General features: G+C 41.5%; 1 protein-coding gene across 4 annotated transcripts in view; it reads right to left on the bottom strand.

Annotated features, from left to right (window-relative positions):
• The window catches only part of Sim (bHLH transcription factor single-minded), a 31,831-nt gene that overhangs the window by 13,157 nt on the left and 1,765 nt on the right, over window positions 1-16,909 (bottom strand). For 2 of the 4 annotated variants that reach the window (XM_072005431.1, XM_072005429.1), the window contains exon 2: window positions 68-343. In XM_072005431.1, the coding sequence (XP_071861532.1) occupies window positions 68-343 (276 nt within the window). Of the gene's footprint in view, window positions 1-67; window positions 344-13,673; window positions 13,880-16,909 lie in introns of those variants that run through there. The other 2 variants (XM_072005430.1, XM_072005432.1) reach the window with 2 other exon arrangements.

Below are 16,909 nucleotides of genomic sequence, written 5' to 3'. Positions count from 1 at the left end.
TAGTTACATTGTTATGTTTTCTAGTTGGAAATGCTATGTTCTATGGGATGATATTTTAGAGTAGTACCGTTTGGGAACAACGCTCGCATCTTCAAGTAACTAGTCGTCAATCGGATGACACTAGCCTTATCCATTTGGCCCGTGAGGGCGGCCGGTACAGGCAATAGCTTTGCGAGCTCCAGAAACTCTTGATTCTCCCTGTCGCGGCGGATTCGCGCTGCCTTCTTGCTTTTCTCCTTCATTACGACTTCCTGCGGGCCGGACGTACTAGGGACAGAATTACCGTTTAGAGGATAATGATTGTGCGAGCTGAGGTCTAGAGTATCTGAAGAAGAATTGTTGTCTGAAACAGAAAAATATCACGGTAACGTTACAATTATAAAATGCGAAATTTAAGTAAGCGTAAGAATGCATAAAATATGAAATTTAAGTAAGCGTTTGGAAGGAAAGAAACGAAGGATAACATTAAGCCAAGAGTTTTACGTTCAGAAAATTAGAAGAGAAGATAACGTACGTAAACAATATGCAGGAATGAGAAAGAAACGGCGGTGCTGTAGGAAAGAGTTCACGGACGTAACGTTGCTAATATCACGATCGACGTCGTCGAACAACGATACAGCACCGAATGCCATAACGACGCCGAAGCTGCTCGTTATGAGAACCGAAAGCAAAGGGAGCAAACCGTCATTAAAACGCCGGCAAGAGAGCAATCTAACGACGTAGCTACCCATCTACCGAGACTTCTCACGAATGGAAATTTGCTTGAATAATGCATTTTTTTCCTGCTCCGTCGTTTCAGTCACCAATTCCGCGACTCGATCTCAACATCTTCCCTGTAAAGTGTATAAGAATATACGCCGACTACGGAAAATTTCACTGCATACAGCCTCGTATCTTTCTTACGCATTTACTTCTACATAGAGAGTCTTCGTTCTTCGATTATTTCTCAATGATTATTTCGTAAGAAAGAATAATACGACGAACAAATATCTAAAAGTAGTTTAGTAGTAAAGTAAAAGCGTTTGTATCTAGCGAGAAAACTCGACGAAACGAATTCAGATATTCTCGGTTTTAATTAGTTTCACTCGTAAAACGACGGAGAGAAAGGAAAATAAAGAATGTGGAGACTCGAGAAGACTAGAGGTACGTATTAACGTAGTACCTAGAAGTACCACAGAGGAGTTAACACGCATAACAGCGTAGAAATGAATCGGTTGTACTTGTCCCTGTATTCTTAGAATCAACGGTTAAAAAACATTCATTCCCTATAGGTACAAAGAACATCGTAAAGTTTTCTTCTTTGTCGTGATTGTGGAACGAATAGGTTCATGAACGTGTAAGTTTAAAGAGCCTGAATGGACCGAGCTTAAGAACAATAATTGGAACTAGCAAGTACGACGCTACGAGGCACTGAAAAATTAACGACGAGTAGATATGTCTGGAAATAATCTGATTATCGAAACAATTTGATAAAACAGATTCTATTTTTCTTTTTCACGTTGTACGTCCTCGCGAAAGGATCGCAACGATCGCCAACTAGCTCGAACAGACGTTGAAAGAGTTATTTCGAGAAAAAGTAAATCGACGACAATTTTCAAACTGACATGTTTTGGAACAAACTTCGATATCTTTCTGAGATTGTTTCCGTCTCCAACTATCGATATAAGGATCGCTCTTTAAAATAACACAACGACCGTGACACTCGCCGGTGGGCGCCATCTTCTATGATCGCGTTGAACGCGCGCAACTCGATCAAATACGTTTACTGACATTAACACTTACACAGGAATTCGTTCGGGACACTTGGACACTTGGAAGATTCCGCGTGCTCGTCGTAACATCGAGTTGACCACGCGTCCTGAACAACTCGAACAATTTTCACAAAACTCTCGGCTATATCATCGAATTTGTTCTAACATTTTCTTTCGATCGCATACGCACGTGCACACACACACACACACATATATATAATCATTAATACACATTAACACGCAGTTTCCCCTGAACGGGAACAAAAATAGAAAAAGATTCAGAAATAAAACGGAGAAAGAATTCTCCGAAACTTGAAAATTTCGATTCCTATCACGACCTTGAAAATGCATATGGGATGAATCTCGACAAGGGAGACACGCACCGCAACTGACGTCCTTTGCACTGAAATTACAACTAGCGTACAAAGTTGTGGAAACCTCGTGTCGCGTTTCGTCTTTTTCTCTTTCCCTTCGCCGGCATATCTCTCCTCCTACCGCTGTTCCTTCGCTTTCATCTCATCCCCAATGCTGTTTCTCGATGGGGTAGGTAAGCCGTGAGGTACCACCCTTATTTTAAGCTCCACCCTTGGAGCAGGGTCAGCCGAAAGACCCCTCTGTACACGCACGTAAAATCTTCTCTGTCTGAGTTCTCCGTTGTAGGCGAGAGAGACGAGATAGAAAGATGAAACGAGACGAGAGTAGACCAGCTACAGAGGAAAAAGAAAAAAGAACGGAAGGGCGAACGAGAGAAAAACAGCAGAGATTGTCGGAGAAAGCCCAAGTGGTCCGTGCTGGACCGTCATATATATCGAGATGACGGGTGACAAAATCGAAAGCAAAGGCGATTGCTGGTGGCCGTACTGTTCCATTGTTGGAATTCCCACTGCAAAACACCCGTAGCTAGGCCTCGACTCTACCCACAATTACTCGTGAATCTCGAGAAAAAACTGACCGAAGTTTGAACTATTGAAATATTACAAGAGTAATCGCTGGAACTACTGTTCCGAAACAAAATTTATCACCTGTTTGTTACGTTTTTAAAAAACGTGTAACCACCTGTATTTTATACGATAATTATGCGAGAGATTATTGAAGTAGACGCTTGCTAATTTCGCCAAACTGCGTTGCAACATTTTGTATAAAAACGATGGAAATTTTGCGATAAAATGTAGAATATAGTTGGATAAGAGGAACGAATCGTTTGTCAGTTGACTCAGCGTTGAAACGAACAATAGCGAGAATAGAATTTTCTGATACGATATTCGGAAAGAGTACGCAGCCCGATGACGAAGCTTGCGACGCGACGATCTCATCGCGTATGCGAATTCTTCCGGGGCAAAAACCTCAAGAAGACTGTGACAGGTTAGAACCTCGTTTTATGACTGGGCTATATAATCACCTTGCAATGCACGTTTTTGCCAAGAGCAAAGTGCATTTCGAAATAGGAAACATGTGTCGCTAAAATGTTCCGCATAAAAGAAAGAACCTGCTGTTACCGGAACACAATGTCCACGACCTTAGGAAGCACGTTTCTCGTCTTTTGGCGTTACCCTCGCAAGCTTACTTTGGTATTCTCTGTTAAATACTTTCTATACGCCTTGGTCCGGGTCGACAGGTAGAAAACATTTAATACGAAACATGTGTTTCTTCTTCGCCTTCTATCGTCATCCTTGCACCTTTCCAGGACTAAGACGAGACTATAACGGTTCAAAACAAAGAAGCTAAGGTGGCTGGTAGTTTATTTGCGAACCGTCGTGCCAATAAATACCCGCGGTACATCTTAGCTACATTTAGTTGCAACTCGTATCTGCACCTTAGCTTGGTTAGGATTATTCGGGGAAACGTGTCATTCGAGGTCATCGATTCATAAATATTGATTTTTTCAAGGATAAACTGACTTCGGGATGTTCGTTTTAGGAGAGAAATATTTTTCTTGGGTATCCTATTTTTTATATTTATGAAGTGGTTAGCAAAAATTTTGTCCGGATAGGACAAGAAAAATATTTCGTTGTACAGGAGATACGATCGATGTACGCAATAAATAGTCTAGTAATATACTTATAACATTTCAATGTATATAATGATATTTAACTGACTTTTTTATATATAATGATATATAATAATATTCCTGTTGATTGACGGTGTTCAATTTAAAGCTTTCTCTATTTATGGATTACAATTTGCGGTGGAGTGGCTAGAAAATTTCTAAACTGTTGTCATTCGTTGAACACGTTATATATCAATAAGGAAAGAAACAGTCACGTCGATTAAAATCAGTCGTACTTGCACGAGGAATTCGTAAAATATTTACGGACAAGCAACATCGTTAAAGGAATGAAACCAAACACACGTACGCATTCTCTTCCGCGTTTCGTAACGCATGTCGTTTTTAAACAAACGAATTTCGAACGCTCTCTGACAAAACAAGACAGCAGCGATATTCTCTCCCTTGATCGATCCACGATATCGTTTAAAAAAATCCCGCTTTCTCGAACGTTTCGAAAATCTGAATATCTTTCTCTCCCCTCGTACTTACCAATTCCAAAATCTCCGACCCATCCAGTGACAAGTCTATTATCTTCCCAAACGTCTTTACGTGCAAACGTTTCCCAAAATCAGGAATCATTTGGAATTTTCAAAGAAATATCACAACGTAGGATCTGAGAAAACAAGAATGTCTGGATCGTGACACCTCAATGCGACTTGGTCGACCATTAGAATTAATGAATTCCTCGGTCCTTTGAGCAAACCCTTGGTAAACTCAACAAATCGATTCGGTTTCGTTTTGGAGCGTATCCAGCGGTGCGATACTAGGTCAAACCGTGAATTACCATCGTTGAACGATTACGGTGGTACACGTAGAAAAGTCGTATACAAACGGGGGGCACAGGAAACACAATCCTTGTCGTTCGTGACCGTCTCAATGCATTTTCGAGGGTGCGCGAGCCTGCAACTCCGCAACGGCTTAACATCGGCTCACCTACATTCTCGTTGTCGGATACGACGCATAACCATCCCCTGCGCTCTTTTTCCTGACTGTTACACCCCCGCCGTACATTCTGCTACGTCCTAAGAACGCCCTCGTGTTGGACAAAAAGACAAGGGGGCTGGTACATGCGCGATTCATCATCCCCCTTTGGTCACGACAGAAAATCCATTCACCGATCCCACGACACAACAGACCGGGAGTGTGCTTGCGCATTTTAACAGTCCGAAATAAGGTTGACTAGTCGACGTGGTTGGTCTAGGTCGTAGACAGGACTTGATTTGTTGGTGGGACGAATTTCAACTCCATTTCCGAAGATATTTTGTCATTTTTTGGCACCGACCAAATTTCAAGATCGAAGGTCCAAGTGTAGTAAATGCGAAATGAACGATTGACGAAAGTAAGTAAGGTGTGAAGATGGAAAATAATTATAACGAAACATCGCTTCAATTTGTGGGGAACTGGTATATAGGAGGTTTGATCTTGAGATTTAATGGACGAAATTGCTCGTTGCTGAAACCGTCGAATATATTTAAAATAATAATTTATTATACAAACTATACCTGCCATAGTCGCTCGTACGGAGTAAAAATTACTAAGTCGAATTGCTAATGGATATTTTATAAACTGCTCGCGATCGCGTACATTTATTTACGGGTCGGGGGAAAGTCGGAAAATTCGAATTTGTCCTTGATCGACGGCCGCACGTAGCGGCGACGTTGTTGTGCCCGGAGTTTATTTATTCTTACATTACGTGTATCCTAACTATCTTGATACTCCAAGGCGAAACAACAATATTATTTGAATTGTCTTCTAACTCATGTGCCGTTATAAATTCACGATTATAGGAATAGAAGAGGAACCATTAAGGATACGGTATTTTATGTAAAAATTCTTTAATATCGGATGAAATTGCGATCGTTATGAAAATAGGAAAAATTGTACAACAACGAAATTGAATTTATGCTAACGCATAAGAAAAATTAACGTAAAGGCCAAGTTCGTCGCGATTGAATTTCATTCCCCTGTTTGGGAGGACCGTACGATGATGTAACTGGATCGTAGCTTAAATTAAATATTAGCATACAGCGTGTTCGAGCATAAAGCACGATATTTACGTTAACCATAGGTACGATACGAACGATAGCGAGTATGGACCTATTCCATTAAAAGAACGAACACAATTGGCCACGTTTTACCCCAATGTGATTCTTCTTGGCGCCATATGACAAGTCCACTTTATCCTTAGCCGTACGTCTCAAAGATTTCATTTTATCCTCCAAGGACATACCTCCGTCGGATGAAAATATCCGAATCGGAAATTTGTATCTTCTCCCTGTATTAAAAGTGTTCCGTGTAATTTTATCATCGAATATTTTCTACGAAACGTTTGGAATATTTGATATTCGGTTGTCGTTGTATTTACCGAAACATTTCAGAAAATGTTCAAGGGAAAACGCGTAAAATTTACGCGTGGGATGCGCATTCACCGGATGGGAACACCCGGTGTTACGTTTCTGTCGCATCCATCGGTGTAAACTCGGAATTGACGGAATAATCGACAATTTATTCTCATTGAGGGATGCACGCATTCCGACACTTTCATAGAGCGCGTATTTGCGGCGCGCGAACAACCGTGCCATTTTCTCGCTTGCACACACGGCTCGTGTGTGCTCGATCATGGAAGACACGGCGGTATTACGGATACGAAAATAACGTCGACACGGCACGCGTGTAAATCTCAACAAATATTATCTTTGTCACTATTCCCACGCGCACACGGATCTTGCATATTTGCTCAAAAACTATAGGGTACACTCGATATTAATCCTCGGTTCTCGAACGACGCCTGTTTCCTCTCTGATATCGCTCCGAAGACGTACAAGCTGCACAGTTTATCTCGTCTACACCTTATCGGACATTTTGGTCAAATATCGGAATTAACGAGATTGTTGCGAATCCAGCGAACATCGTTCGATTATACCGATTCGGTCAAAAAGTTCGTAGGTTGGTCATTGTACGACGCACAAATATGCAACAAAGGAAACTGCGAATATTTACGTAACTTTATACGTAATATACAACTATAAAAATTGAATCTAATTAGATTTCTATTTTTTACAAATAGACTGCGAACGTTTATACGTTCGCAAGAAATATTTACGCGTTTAAAGGATCAATAAGGAATGAAGAACGTACATGGTATGTAAAAATATACAAAATATCCAAAGTATCTATCATACTGTGTAAAACAAGCTTTCGTCTCGATGGTATTTCTTTAGTCATGTTCGTAAGAATATGAATTTATACAAAACAAACGTGTCGAATTATAATAAATATTTTACTCTGGATATTTTCTAGATGCGTTTCTACCTGTCAGGTGCGTCCCGTATATTTTTGAACGTTTACGTTTCTCGTAGATGTTTGAACATCGACGATCTACTGATACCCAAACAACTCGATCCACGAACATTGTAACTTAACTATACAACATATTTTCGCATCATATTTCGTATGATATTTCGACGGTAGAATTTCTTAAATACTCCTTATAACCACACGAACTTAACGTTTCTAACTGAAGCAAACTAAATAACCATTCGATTTCTTTATGATGATATCTTTTCTCTTCCTATCTGGAAGCACCAACACGTGTTCTAACGATCAAAGTACCTTCTGCTTGAGTTGCATGAACTCCTTCCACGTGGAGTCTTCGCTACTTGGAACCGCGGCGCGTTTAAATTGCGCTACGAGCCATGTTTCTCTTCCATTTTGCTGACCACGTAGAATCACGAAGACCGGTCTACGCTTCGCTGGCTGACATATCTGCGTTCTTACGTAGCTACCGTTTGATACGTAGACGGTACAACACGTGGCCCCGTCCAGCATAACCCCACGGTCTCCACTACTTACTCCATTTACTTACAATGTTGTTCGTGAACCCAACAAACAACAGCCAGTCGAGAAACGTATAAAGACGGTAATCTTACACCTTTCCTCCCCCGTTCCACGCTTACTCCTCGAATCGTGCACCTCGGATTTCTCTACGTCTTTCAGCCAACGTTGATACACACCGAGCGACAAGCTGGCTGATCTCATTGCGTTGGCCGAGCGTTTATTTAAAAGAAACATGCTACCAATTTCTCGCTATGAAGCGTGTGCATTCGTCGCATTCGTGCTAGGTAACGACGGAGCAGAGAATTCACGGTTCGCTTCTGTTCTTTCTTTTGGAACAATTCGAAAGGAAGTTTCGCTCGCTTATGGAATTTTTGCGCGATTATCTTTTGCTGGTTATCTCAAATGCTATGCCAATGCAGTGACGATGCAGTGTCAGTGTATGTAGGTAATTCTTTGTCGCAAACTGATATCTTCAGCGTGTGAAGACAAAGGTAGCTACGGAACTATTGTATTCGTTATAGCATCCACGTGCTAATTAATTAGATTCGGGTATATCAAATCGCGTATCGGTCGGTAGTACCTTTATGCGTCTAGGAAAATTTGATACTGCGAAAACAAAGTATAGAACCTGATAAAAAATACCTCGTTAGAGGGTAAGGATATGTGCAAATAGGTTTTGTAGCCATTTTATATGTGTGTGTGTGTGTGTGTGTACGCAGAATGAAAGCGAAAGCGCGATCCATAGTGTTGTGATCGACGATACTGCTTCGAGTTAACTGGCGACAGGATGAGCCAATAAAAGATCAACGAATTTTGAAGTATTCCGAGGTTAAGGACGTTAAAAGTGTTAAATGGGCTGGTGGATCAGCAGCACCGGCCACCCACGAATTCGACACCTTGTTTAGACGCCAGAGTCGCGATGCTGAAACGTGAGAGGTAAGTGTATAGGCCTGTAAACTCGTGCCAGGCAACGATCGTATCGTTAAGATGTCGCATGCGGTAGATGGATAGTTGTAGACGGCTGCCGAATTTGTTCTACTTTCTCGGAACTCTTTCGGAACTGTCGTCCTCTTGGAAATACATCGCACGCTTCGACAAAACGCGCTTTCAGATAGGAATTCAGAAACGGATTGAAGTTTCGACTATTGTCCCCGTGGATCGCTAATTGTAGGGCGAAGCAAAACGGGGATATTTTATCCGACTGACAATGACACGTACGAGTAACAATTAGAGTAACGACAATCTGCTCCCTCGTGGACGAGGGAAAAGAGAAATACCTAAGAACCCTTCGGGACGAAGAGGAAACGTCGCGCGCGTCAGAAAGCCTCCCTCGTACGTAACTACCCGCGTAAACCAGCGAACAACGACGTGTGCGTGCACAGAAGCGAAACGTTCCCGCGAGATCGTGTGCGTACGTACCTTAGTCGCAACGACGATATAGTTCTCGGAGTGCTTTCGGAGAAAAAGACGCGGGAGAACGAGGGATGAACATACGGAGGAGAAAGACTGGCTAGTAGAGAAGTCGCCCTCTCATTCACGTTGTTAGTTGGTACCTCGTTGAGAAGATGGAGAGGGTAGAAACGATGGAACTACGTCGGAGAAAGAGAGAGAGACTCGCACCCCGACGGTCTCGAATGGGCGAGGCCCCCAAGCTTTTCATCCGCGAACAGCCCGCCCTTAAACAGCCCTAAACTAAGTCACTTCAGTCCTGACGTTAAGTGTGACTGATCGTCCAGGCATGCCTCTAAAATGGCCACCCAACGTACACTGTGTCATCCCCGGTACCGATCACGAACCGGTAAGAATCACACCGACAGCAACCAGTCGTCCCTATACGTACATTAACAATTGTTATCTCGGACAGTGGAAGCAAAAGCGAACTAATTTACGGTACTCGACAGAAACTGAATAATTTGTCGTATAGCTTTAAACGTGGCCGGGAAATATTCAGCGCAACGATTAAAATTATGCTTTTAATAGAGAAAGATTGTTTCTTCGACATAATAAACGTGGTAGAAACTTGTTAGAGGTAAAAGGGTGACTGCTGTCGATGCATCGGTGGTGTTCATTTATTATTTTGATCTGAGAGGTGTTCCACGCGGCGATAACGAGCAAGGCCATCGCGGAATTCCAAGTTCGATGGTGTTTTTCGAGTATCTTCTCTTTGTAAACGATTTGTACGCGACGCGAGCATGGTCACCGTTATCTCGGTCGACGGCGATAATTCCGTGCAAAAATGGATAATTGGTGTCGCCAGTGTTTTCCACTTGGACACGTACACTGCGTTGAATGACGCCACACTCTACAAAGTATAACATCCTACATACGTCGCTTGCATAGGACGCATCGTTGCGACGAGCGTGTGCAAGGAAAAATATTCTCCAATTACGCCTGACGGTTTTGCTCACTGAGAAAATCTATGGAAATTTACCGTATTCCGTTACAACTTCATCTTACGTCTTTCTGTCAAAACTTCACCGACGCATTTCATTTTCATAATACGAAAGATGCGCGAGAGAGAAGGCGTGTCAGCTTGCAAAAATTTCCAAGACACTTTTACGCGACCTTAATTAAAGGAATAATTTCTAAAGTTCTCGAAGATCGTGAGAGGGGTCGTTAAATAGGAATGTTGTTTAAAACGATACGATCCTTAGCGCCAACATTAACATACCATTATTCTACGCTTTGGCTCGCGGCCAAGCAATCCGACTTCCTCGCTGTTTGATTGACGTCACGATTTTCATAGATAATTCTCGCGTTTCTCATTTTCTTCCAGTTAAAATACCGAAACTTCGTTTTACTTCGAAGCCTGATTGAAAATTCTTTCAACGCTTTTTTTTGTATCCTAACTATATTAATTATATTTTGAATACGATGATATGTTACAAGTACTTAACAATTGGAAGGATTCGATTATAGAAGCGTTTGGAGAACTGCTGAACAAACTATAGCGTGTCACGTCTAAATCAAAGGAAGGGAAAGGACAACACCAACGATCTCCGCGGTCCGTTAAAATCCCCGATTTTCACCCTGACGCGCGGAAGAATTATGATATAGAGATCGATATAACTTGAGTACACAAATCAAAGAAAGAAGAAGTCGAGGAGATCAGCGTTTACTACAAATATTTGTAAAGCAGCGTCTAGACCCTAGAGAGTCTTAAATAAATCACTAGCGACGCATTCTTCGTCTTTCGTTCTTCTGTTCTAAAAGATATGAACATGAATATCGAAAAATGTTCATTACACTCGCGTTTGTTAATTATATATAATGAATTATATAGAATACATGGATAAACGATTCAAATTTTACAAGTATCCGTTCCTTCAAAAAATTTAGCGCTATGTTTCAATGAAATGAATCCTCGTCGTGTACCTTAAAAAAGAAGAAAAAGAGAGAGAGAGAGGGAGAGAAAAAACGCTGCAAGTATCAGTGACATCTTGCAACGCAATAATTTCGTTGAAATATTGCCACTTTGATGATTGGACTGTGCTCGACATCCAGCCGTTGTAAACCTAAAGGGAATAAACGCTTCACGCATTCCTGATGCGTCTCACAGTCTTTACGGCTTATTATCACCTCCTCGTTTTTGCACTCTCACCCCGAGGTATACATCAGCGCTCGGAGGTGGTGCGCGTCAAAGGAAAACGGGTCGTATATTTGCAGTGTTTCTGCGAATCCACGAGGCCACTTTCAGAGAAAGTATAACAATTGACTAGCGAATTTGTTCGTTTCCTGGTACACCTTGAAGAGTATCACGCGGCATACAATGTATGGAATGACATTCGAAGTTACTACATACTTTGTTTACTATTGTTCGTTGACTATCGCGCAATCGTGCTTGCGAATAACATCGATCGATGAATTCTATACATTCTTTCCTGTATCCTCTTTTTCGAAGGGCTCGCAGCAATAAGAAGACACGATGCAATGTTTAAATCGTTAAATCAAATCAAAGATGCGAAAGTTCATTGATACGAATATCGTTTGACTATAAATTTGATTACTTGGAAGTGAAACTGTCTGTTCACTGGCGCAGCCCCGCCAATCGGTATTTTTCACTTCATTATCGTTGTTTTTGGTTTTCTTTCTCGGTTTACGGATTTTAGTAACAGACTTTCTGTGTATTTTGAGGAGACGAATGCTTTGTTTTGTAACGAAATGTAAGATGGAACACACGGGCAATAGGTTCCGACGAAGCAGGAGTTCGTCGGGTCCGTGTTTCGTTGCTTTTGCCATTCGATTCGGCTGTAAACGCCACGACTCGTCTCGCGGTCCGTGACGCCTTCGCTACAGAGAAGAGAGGCAGTCAAAGAAAGCGAGTTGGCCTTCTGCTAAACCATGGTTTGCCTTATATTCTGCTATGAAAAATCGCTGCCACGAAGAATCACGAATCACACGTGTGAAAATCGACGACTCAGCGAAATATAAAAAACAGACTCGTTTCATCGGACGATTAATCACGCGTTTAATTTATTCCGCTTTTAAAACCGGGCTTTACACGTTTATTTATACATAATACATGTAACGATTGCAAAATATCGTCGGTAGGATCGACGAACGAAGTGCCACAAATTCTCCATCGCAGGCGCGTGACCGAAAAAGGGTTATTTAATCGCGCGATACAGATATTTATCGGGTGATGGAATTAATTGACGGAGCTGGGATGCAGCCAGACATTCACGCGTGAGAAGCGGCGTGTCGATCAAAACGCGTAGAAACGAAAAGGACGAGAAATAAACGTGGGAGGAAGAACAAATCGGTGTTCGGTTAAGTACCAACGGTGTAACCTTGGACGCCGCTACGATAACAAGGATGTCTGTTATGCTGACGAGGCATCTTGTACCATAATCAGACTTGCATATATCATAAGCATCAACTACACGCGCAATAAAAATATGCATGTGAGTGCAACGACAACGGGACAGCTACGGTACATCGAGAACTATCTCGAAGGTTATCAACGATCACCGTGAAATCATTAAACTCTAGTTTCTTCTACGTGAAGCATTTTTCGCGTACAGAGGATGTCGAACGAAGAAAACGACGCGGAGAAATTCTTCGCTCTTTGTCGTGGTATAATTGATAACATTTTTTAACGATCGAGTCATCGGTATAATAAAACTCTCAACAAAAGGAATCGCGGAGTAAAAAGTAACAAAATCTTAATGGAAAAATCCCGAAAGGACGAGAGTATCTATTTAAATCGTCAAAAATAATTTACAACGCGTAAGAAAAATTATTTCTACCTGCTTTCTTTATCAGTATCAATAAGGAATGGAAGAGAAATAACGTAAAGTTAATTTAGTTGGTCGTAATGTCGGCGTTGTCGCCGTTGCGAATTAAGAACTGGGCCCAGGACCCAGTCGATGACAAAAGGCAACGCAGAGCCTGACGAAATTCTTGAATCTCACGTGGTCGTACGCCATAAGCCACGATGGGGGTTGCCTGCCGTGACGACCCGCGACACACGTTGCTCTTTTTTTACTATTCGCCACGTTCCCTCGGCCCTCAGATCCGTGGCCGCTTTTATTTAACGATTTCTCTCCCGTTTCACTAAGCCAACCCGATACACGGACGAACTTCGACCGAACGGCCTAGCAATTTAGCAGGATTATTGGAAGTCGTAGCTCGAGAAACGGAAGAACGCGACCGTTAACAGGAAAAGAGAAAAATTGCCTGCGAATCGCTTCCTTTCGTCGGCAAAAGTTTCTTTGCGGGGGCAAAAAAAAAAAAAAAAAAACGAAAACCAATCGAATCTCGATAAAACGCGATTATTACTTCTATGAACGGATATTATAGATATTTGTGAGAATTTGTATTTTTATGTAAGTCAGAAAAATGGAACTTTAGATGGACAATCGTTTTAATATTTTTTCCGTAATATTTCGTATCGTGCGCATTCTACGCATCTTCGAATTTTCCACGAATACACGAGATCTGCGGTCCAGTAATAACTTTGACTTTTTAATAACGTTATGCACATAGTACTAAAGATACAATTGCAAAGTCGATTTAGAGTCAGGATAAATACTCACTCTTCATATTGTATTCAGATTATCCAAATGCCCACTTACTCAAATGCGAATGATACGTAGCACATGGATCGTACTGACAAAGAGAGGCACGAAACTTTCCCGAAGATAATAACGATTCAGTATCATTTCTTCGACTCGGTGAGTCGGGTCAGAGGACAAGAGACGGCGGAACTTAAAGTCGTCGTAAGCAAAACTAAACTTCGAGCTTGACTCAGGATCCCGATGTTACATATCTCCCCACCACGGGGGCCCCATTTTAGTCATGTGGGAATTACATGCACGAGAATGGTTACAGATTTCACGTAAAGGAAGCTATCTCTCTCTCTCTCTCTATCCCCTCTTCCTTTCTAACCTCGTCACTTTGTATCTCAAGGAAAAATGATGTTGCCGAGGACTACGTCACCCCTTTATGCGTCAAAGACTGTCAATCGCATTATTTATATTCCGTTTGACGAAGAAACAAATTTTTTCTTCGTTTCGCGGTCGGTTTCTTTTTTTCATTGCAATATTTCGCTCGAACAATCACGATCATTCGTAGTGATTATTTTTCCTCGTAGTCATCGATCGTCGTAACTTCATTGTACGATCGTATCGAACGTATTTCCACTTCGTTGCTATGAAACAATCGCTATCAACGGTAAAAATGAAAAAAAGAGAGACAAGCGAATAAAACTTGTTAAAAGGTACAATTACGAGATGAATAATTGCACGAGTAGAAGAGATGGAAAAATACGGATGAACGGTGGTTCTCGACTAGTCGCGTGAAATTTATTTACTTGTTGCGCTATAAACGAGCGCGATAATGCGTGTACCGGCGATCTCGTGCCATTTAGAGGATGCAACGTCGTAAATCTTGATCGGACAAGCACCGACCGCGGTAGGAGGTCTCAGGGAAGTATCGGATGTCGTGTTTCTACACATGTCGAAACGCTTAAGTCGTTTTCACCTATCCGCCCGCTAAAAAGACCGTGTAACAGCTGGACCGTTTTGCGGCTTCTCTGATCCTAAGCGAGATCCCTCCGGAAAATGATCGGGATCACTTTTCTTATGTTCACGCCTTCGTTTCCTCTTCAAACAACGAGGAAATAGAGACAAATACGAGGACACGACTTCCTAATTGTTAATTCTGTTAAAATTCTCGAATTCTTCGTGTCTCGGCTCGTTCTGATCGGAAAACGAATTCGTAATGTTTTAGGAAAATCTTTGATATAAAATTGAAACGAGACTCCGTTCCTCTTATTTTTTTCAAACGTAAAAAAGATATTTAATGATAGAAAAAATACGACAGACTGGAAGCAATAATAGAGTTAAAATTCGAGTAATTCGTAATAAAATAAAAGTCCAAATACGTCTATAAAATTTTCACGTATTTTTGTTCCAAGGCTCGTAAAATTTATCGATCGAATTACCATAGACGATGTGACGCTCGAAAGGGAATGTGAACAGAGAATAGCTTTGTATCGCGAAGCACGAGTACTGGAATGTAAATGACGTCTACGATACGCGTAGTCATTAACGAAGAAGTTTTTCTTTGGAAATAGAGAGCGCGGAGAGAAAAGGAAGGAAAAAGTAGGAGGCATAAAAATTCGTCGACAACGCTGTGACGTCGGGCAACCCGTGCACGGGGGTGATTCGTGTAGGAACGCGATTTTATGGGCCTCTGTATATTTGCTCTCTCGGTCTCGGGCGTTGAACGGCCAAGCCGTGATTTAACGACGTCGACAAATTTGATTTGTTTCCGATAGCAGGGACGGGAACGCGACAGACTAAATAAATTTTTGGCGCGAGTCTAATTTTAGAACCGTTGCATCAAGTAAATCGAAAGGCTGCAGGAGAAATAGAAACTGAACGTTTCTTTATTGTTGGTAACAACGAAGAAAGTCGCCGAAGAGAAGTTACCATTGTTGCCATTGCCATTTTTAAATTTCTACGAATTTGAATTTGCAAAATGTGATTATTCCGGGACTATTGTGTCGCGTAGCTGAGAGTTGGAATTACCTAAGTGATGTTTACGCACGTGCCAGGATGTTGCATGCTGTACACTCGTGCGGACTTTACAATCTTACTATTATTAGTTGCTGAAAACGTTTCAATTTCAAAGTATGTAACAGCGTTAATCGACGATCTACATTTAAGACGTCGTTCTAGTGAGAAGTGCGTCTCTGCCAGCAGCAAATAAACAATCCGTTCTATATCTAACTTGATCCTTTATTATTTTTCCGATAAAGATTCCGGGGAATACGGAGTTTAGAATACCTTGGATTCTCAGAAACTCGTACGAACAACGCCTTCGTCGTGTATCCTGAAATAATTTAAACAAAATAAAAAAGAAACAAACATCAAAATATCTCTAATATCGATCTCTCGCTCTTTCTCTTATTTGGATCAACTAAACCAGTTCAAGTTTCAGAATCTATTCTAAAACAACCGTGTGACGAAAAAAATAAAGAAAAGGGGACTCCTAAAGTGTTTCGCTGTAATATAAATACAGATCTACGTATTATGAATGATACATAGTTCAAAAAAAAAAAAAAATTTTGAAAATACGCAGTTGATGTTTGGAGGAGGAAAAAGAAGGAGAAAAAAGTGCAGCGACGGGTTCTGCAGCAAGATTTACGCGACAGCTGCGCGGACGCATAAGTTTTCTCTGTTTCGTGGGCTACGGAAGGGTACCGTGCAGGACACGGAAAAGGATCACGTTCGAGAACCGGACATTTTCCTTACAAATGACTCTAGGAAACGACACGCCCCTTGTCGTAACGGCACGTAACACGCGTTCCTATTTACTTTAACAGCGTTTAGACGCGCCGAAAACGGGGACGCGTTTCGTTGCACCTATGACACGCACTGGTTATCTTGAAATAGGGTGCTGGGTTCATCCGTCTTGAGGTATCTTCGAGAACTCGATTTCCACCCCTTTCCCTTTCCTCCGTCAAATGTTTTCGAAACGAGGCACTTAAGTGATTAGAACGAACGTCGAACAACCGTGAAAACTGACACGCGCGCCTGTTACGCGTTAATTTATCGCGTGCGTATCGCGTTCTCGATTCATCGATAGAGAACAAGCACGGTGAAACTGTTCGAAGGGTTTTTAATTCGTGCAATTTCTACTTGGAATAGAGAAATTATGCAACTCCTAACAGAAACAACGTTAGTCCGATTTTTCGACTTTTTAGATGATAAAGCACTGTAATAATAGTAATAGTAAATAATCTCGTTATAATTTAATTAGATAC

The sequence above is a fragment of the Bombus fervidus genome, chromosome 6 (genome assembly GCF_041682495.2).
Source record: "Bombus fervidus isolate BK054 chromosome 6, iyBomFerv1, whole genome shotgun sequence".
Classification (NCBI taxonomy): domain Eukaryota; kingdom Metazoa; phylum Arthropoda; class Insecta; order Hymenoptera; family Apidae; genus Bombus; species Bombus fervidus.
This window is presented reverse-complemented; position numbering and strand designations above follow the sequence as displayed.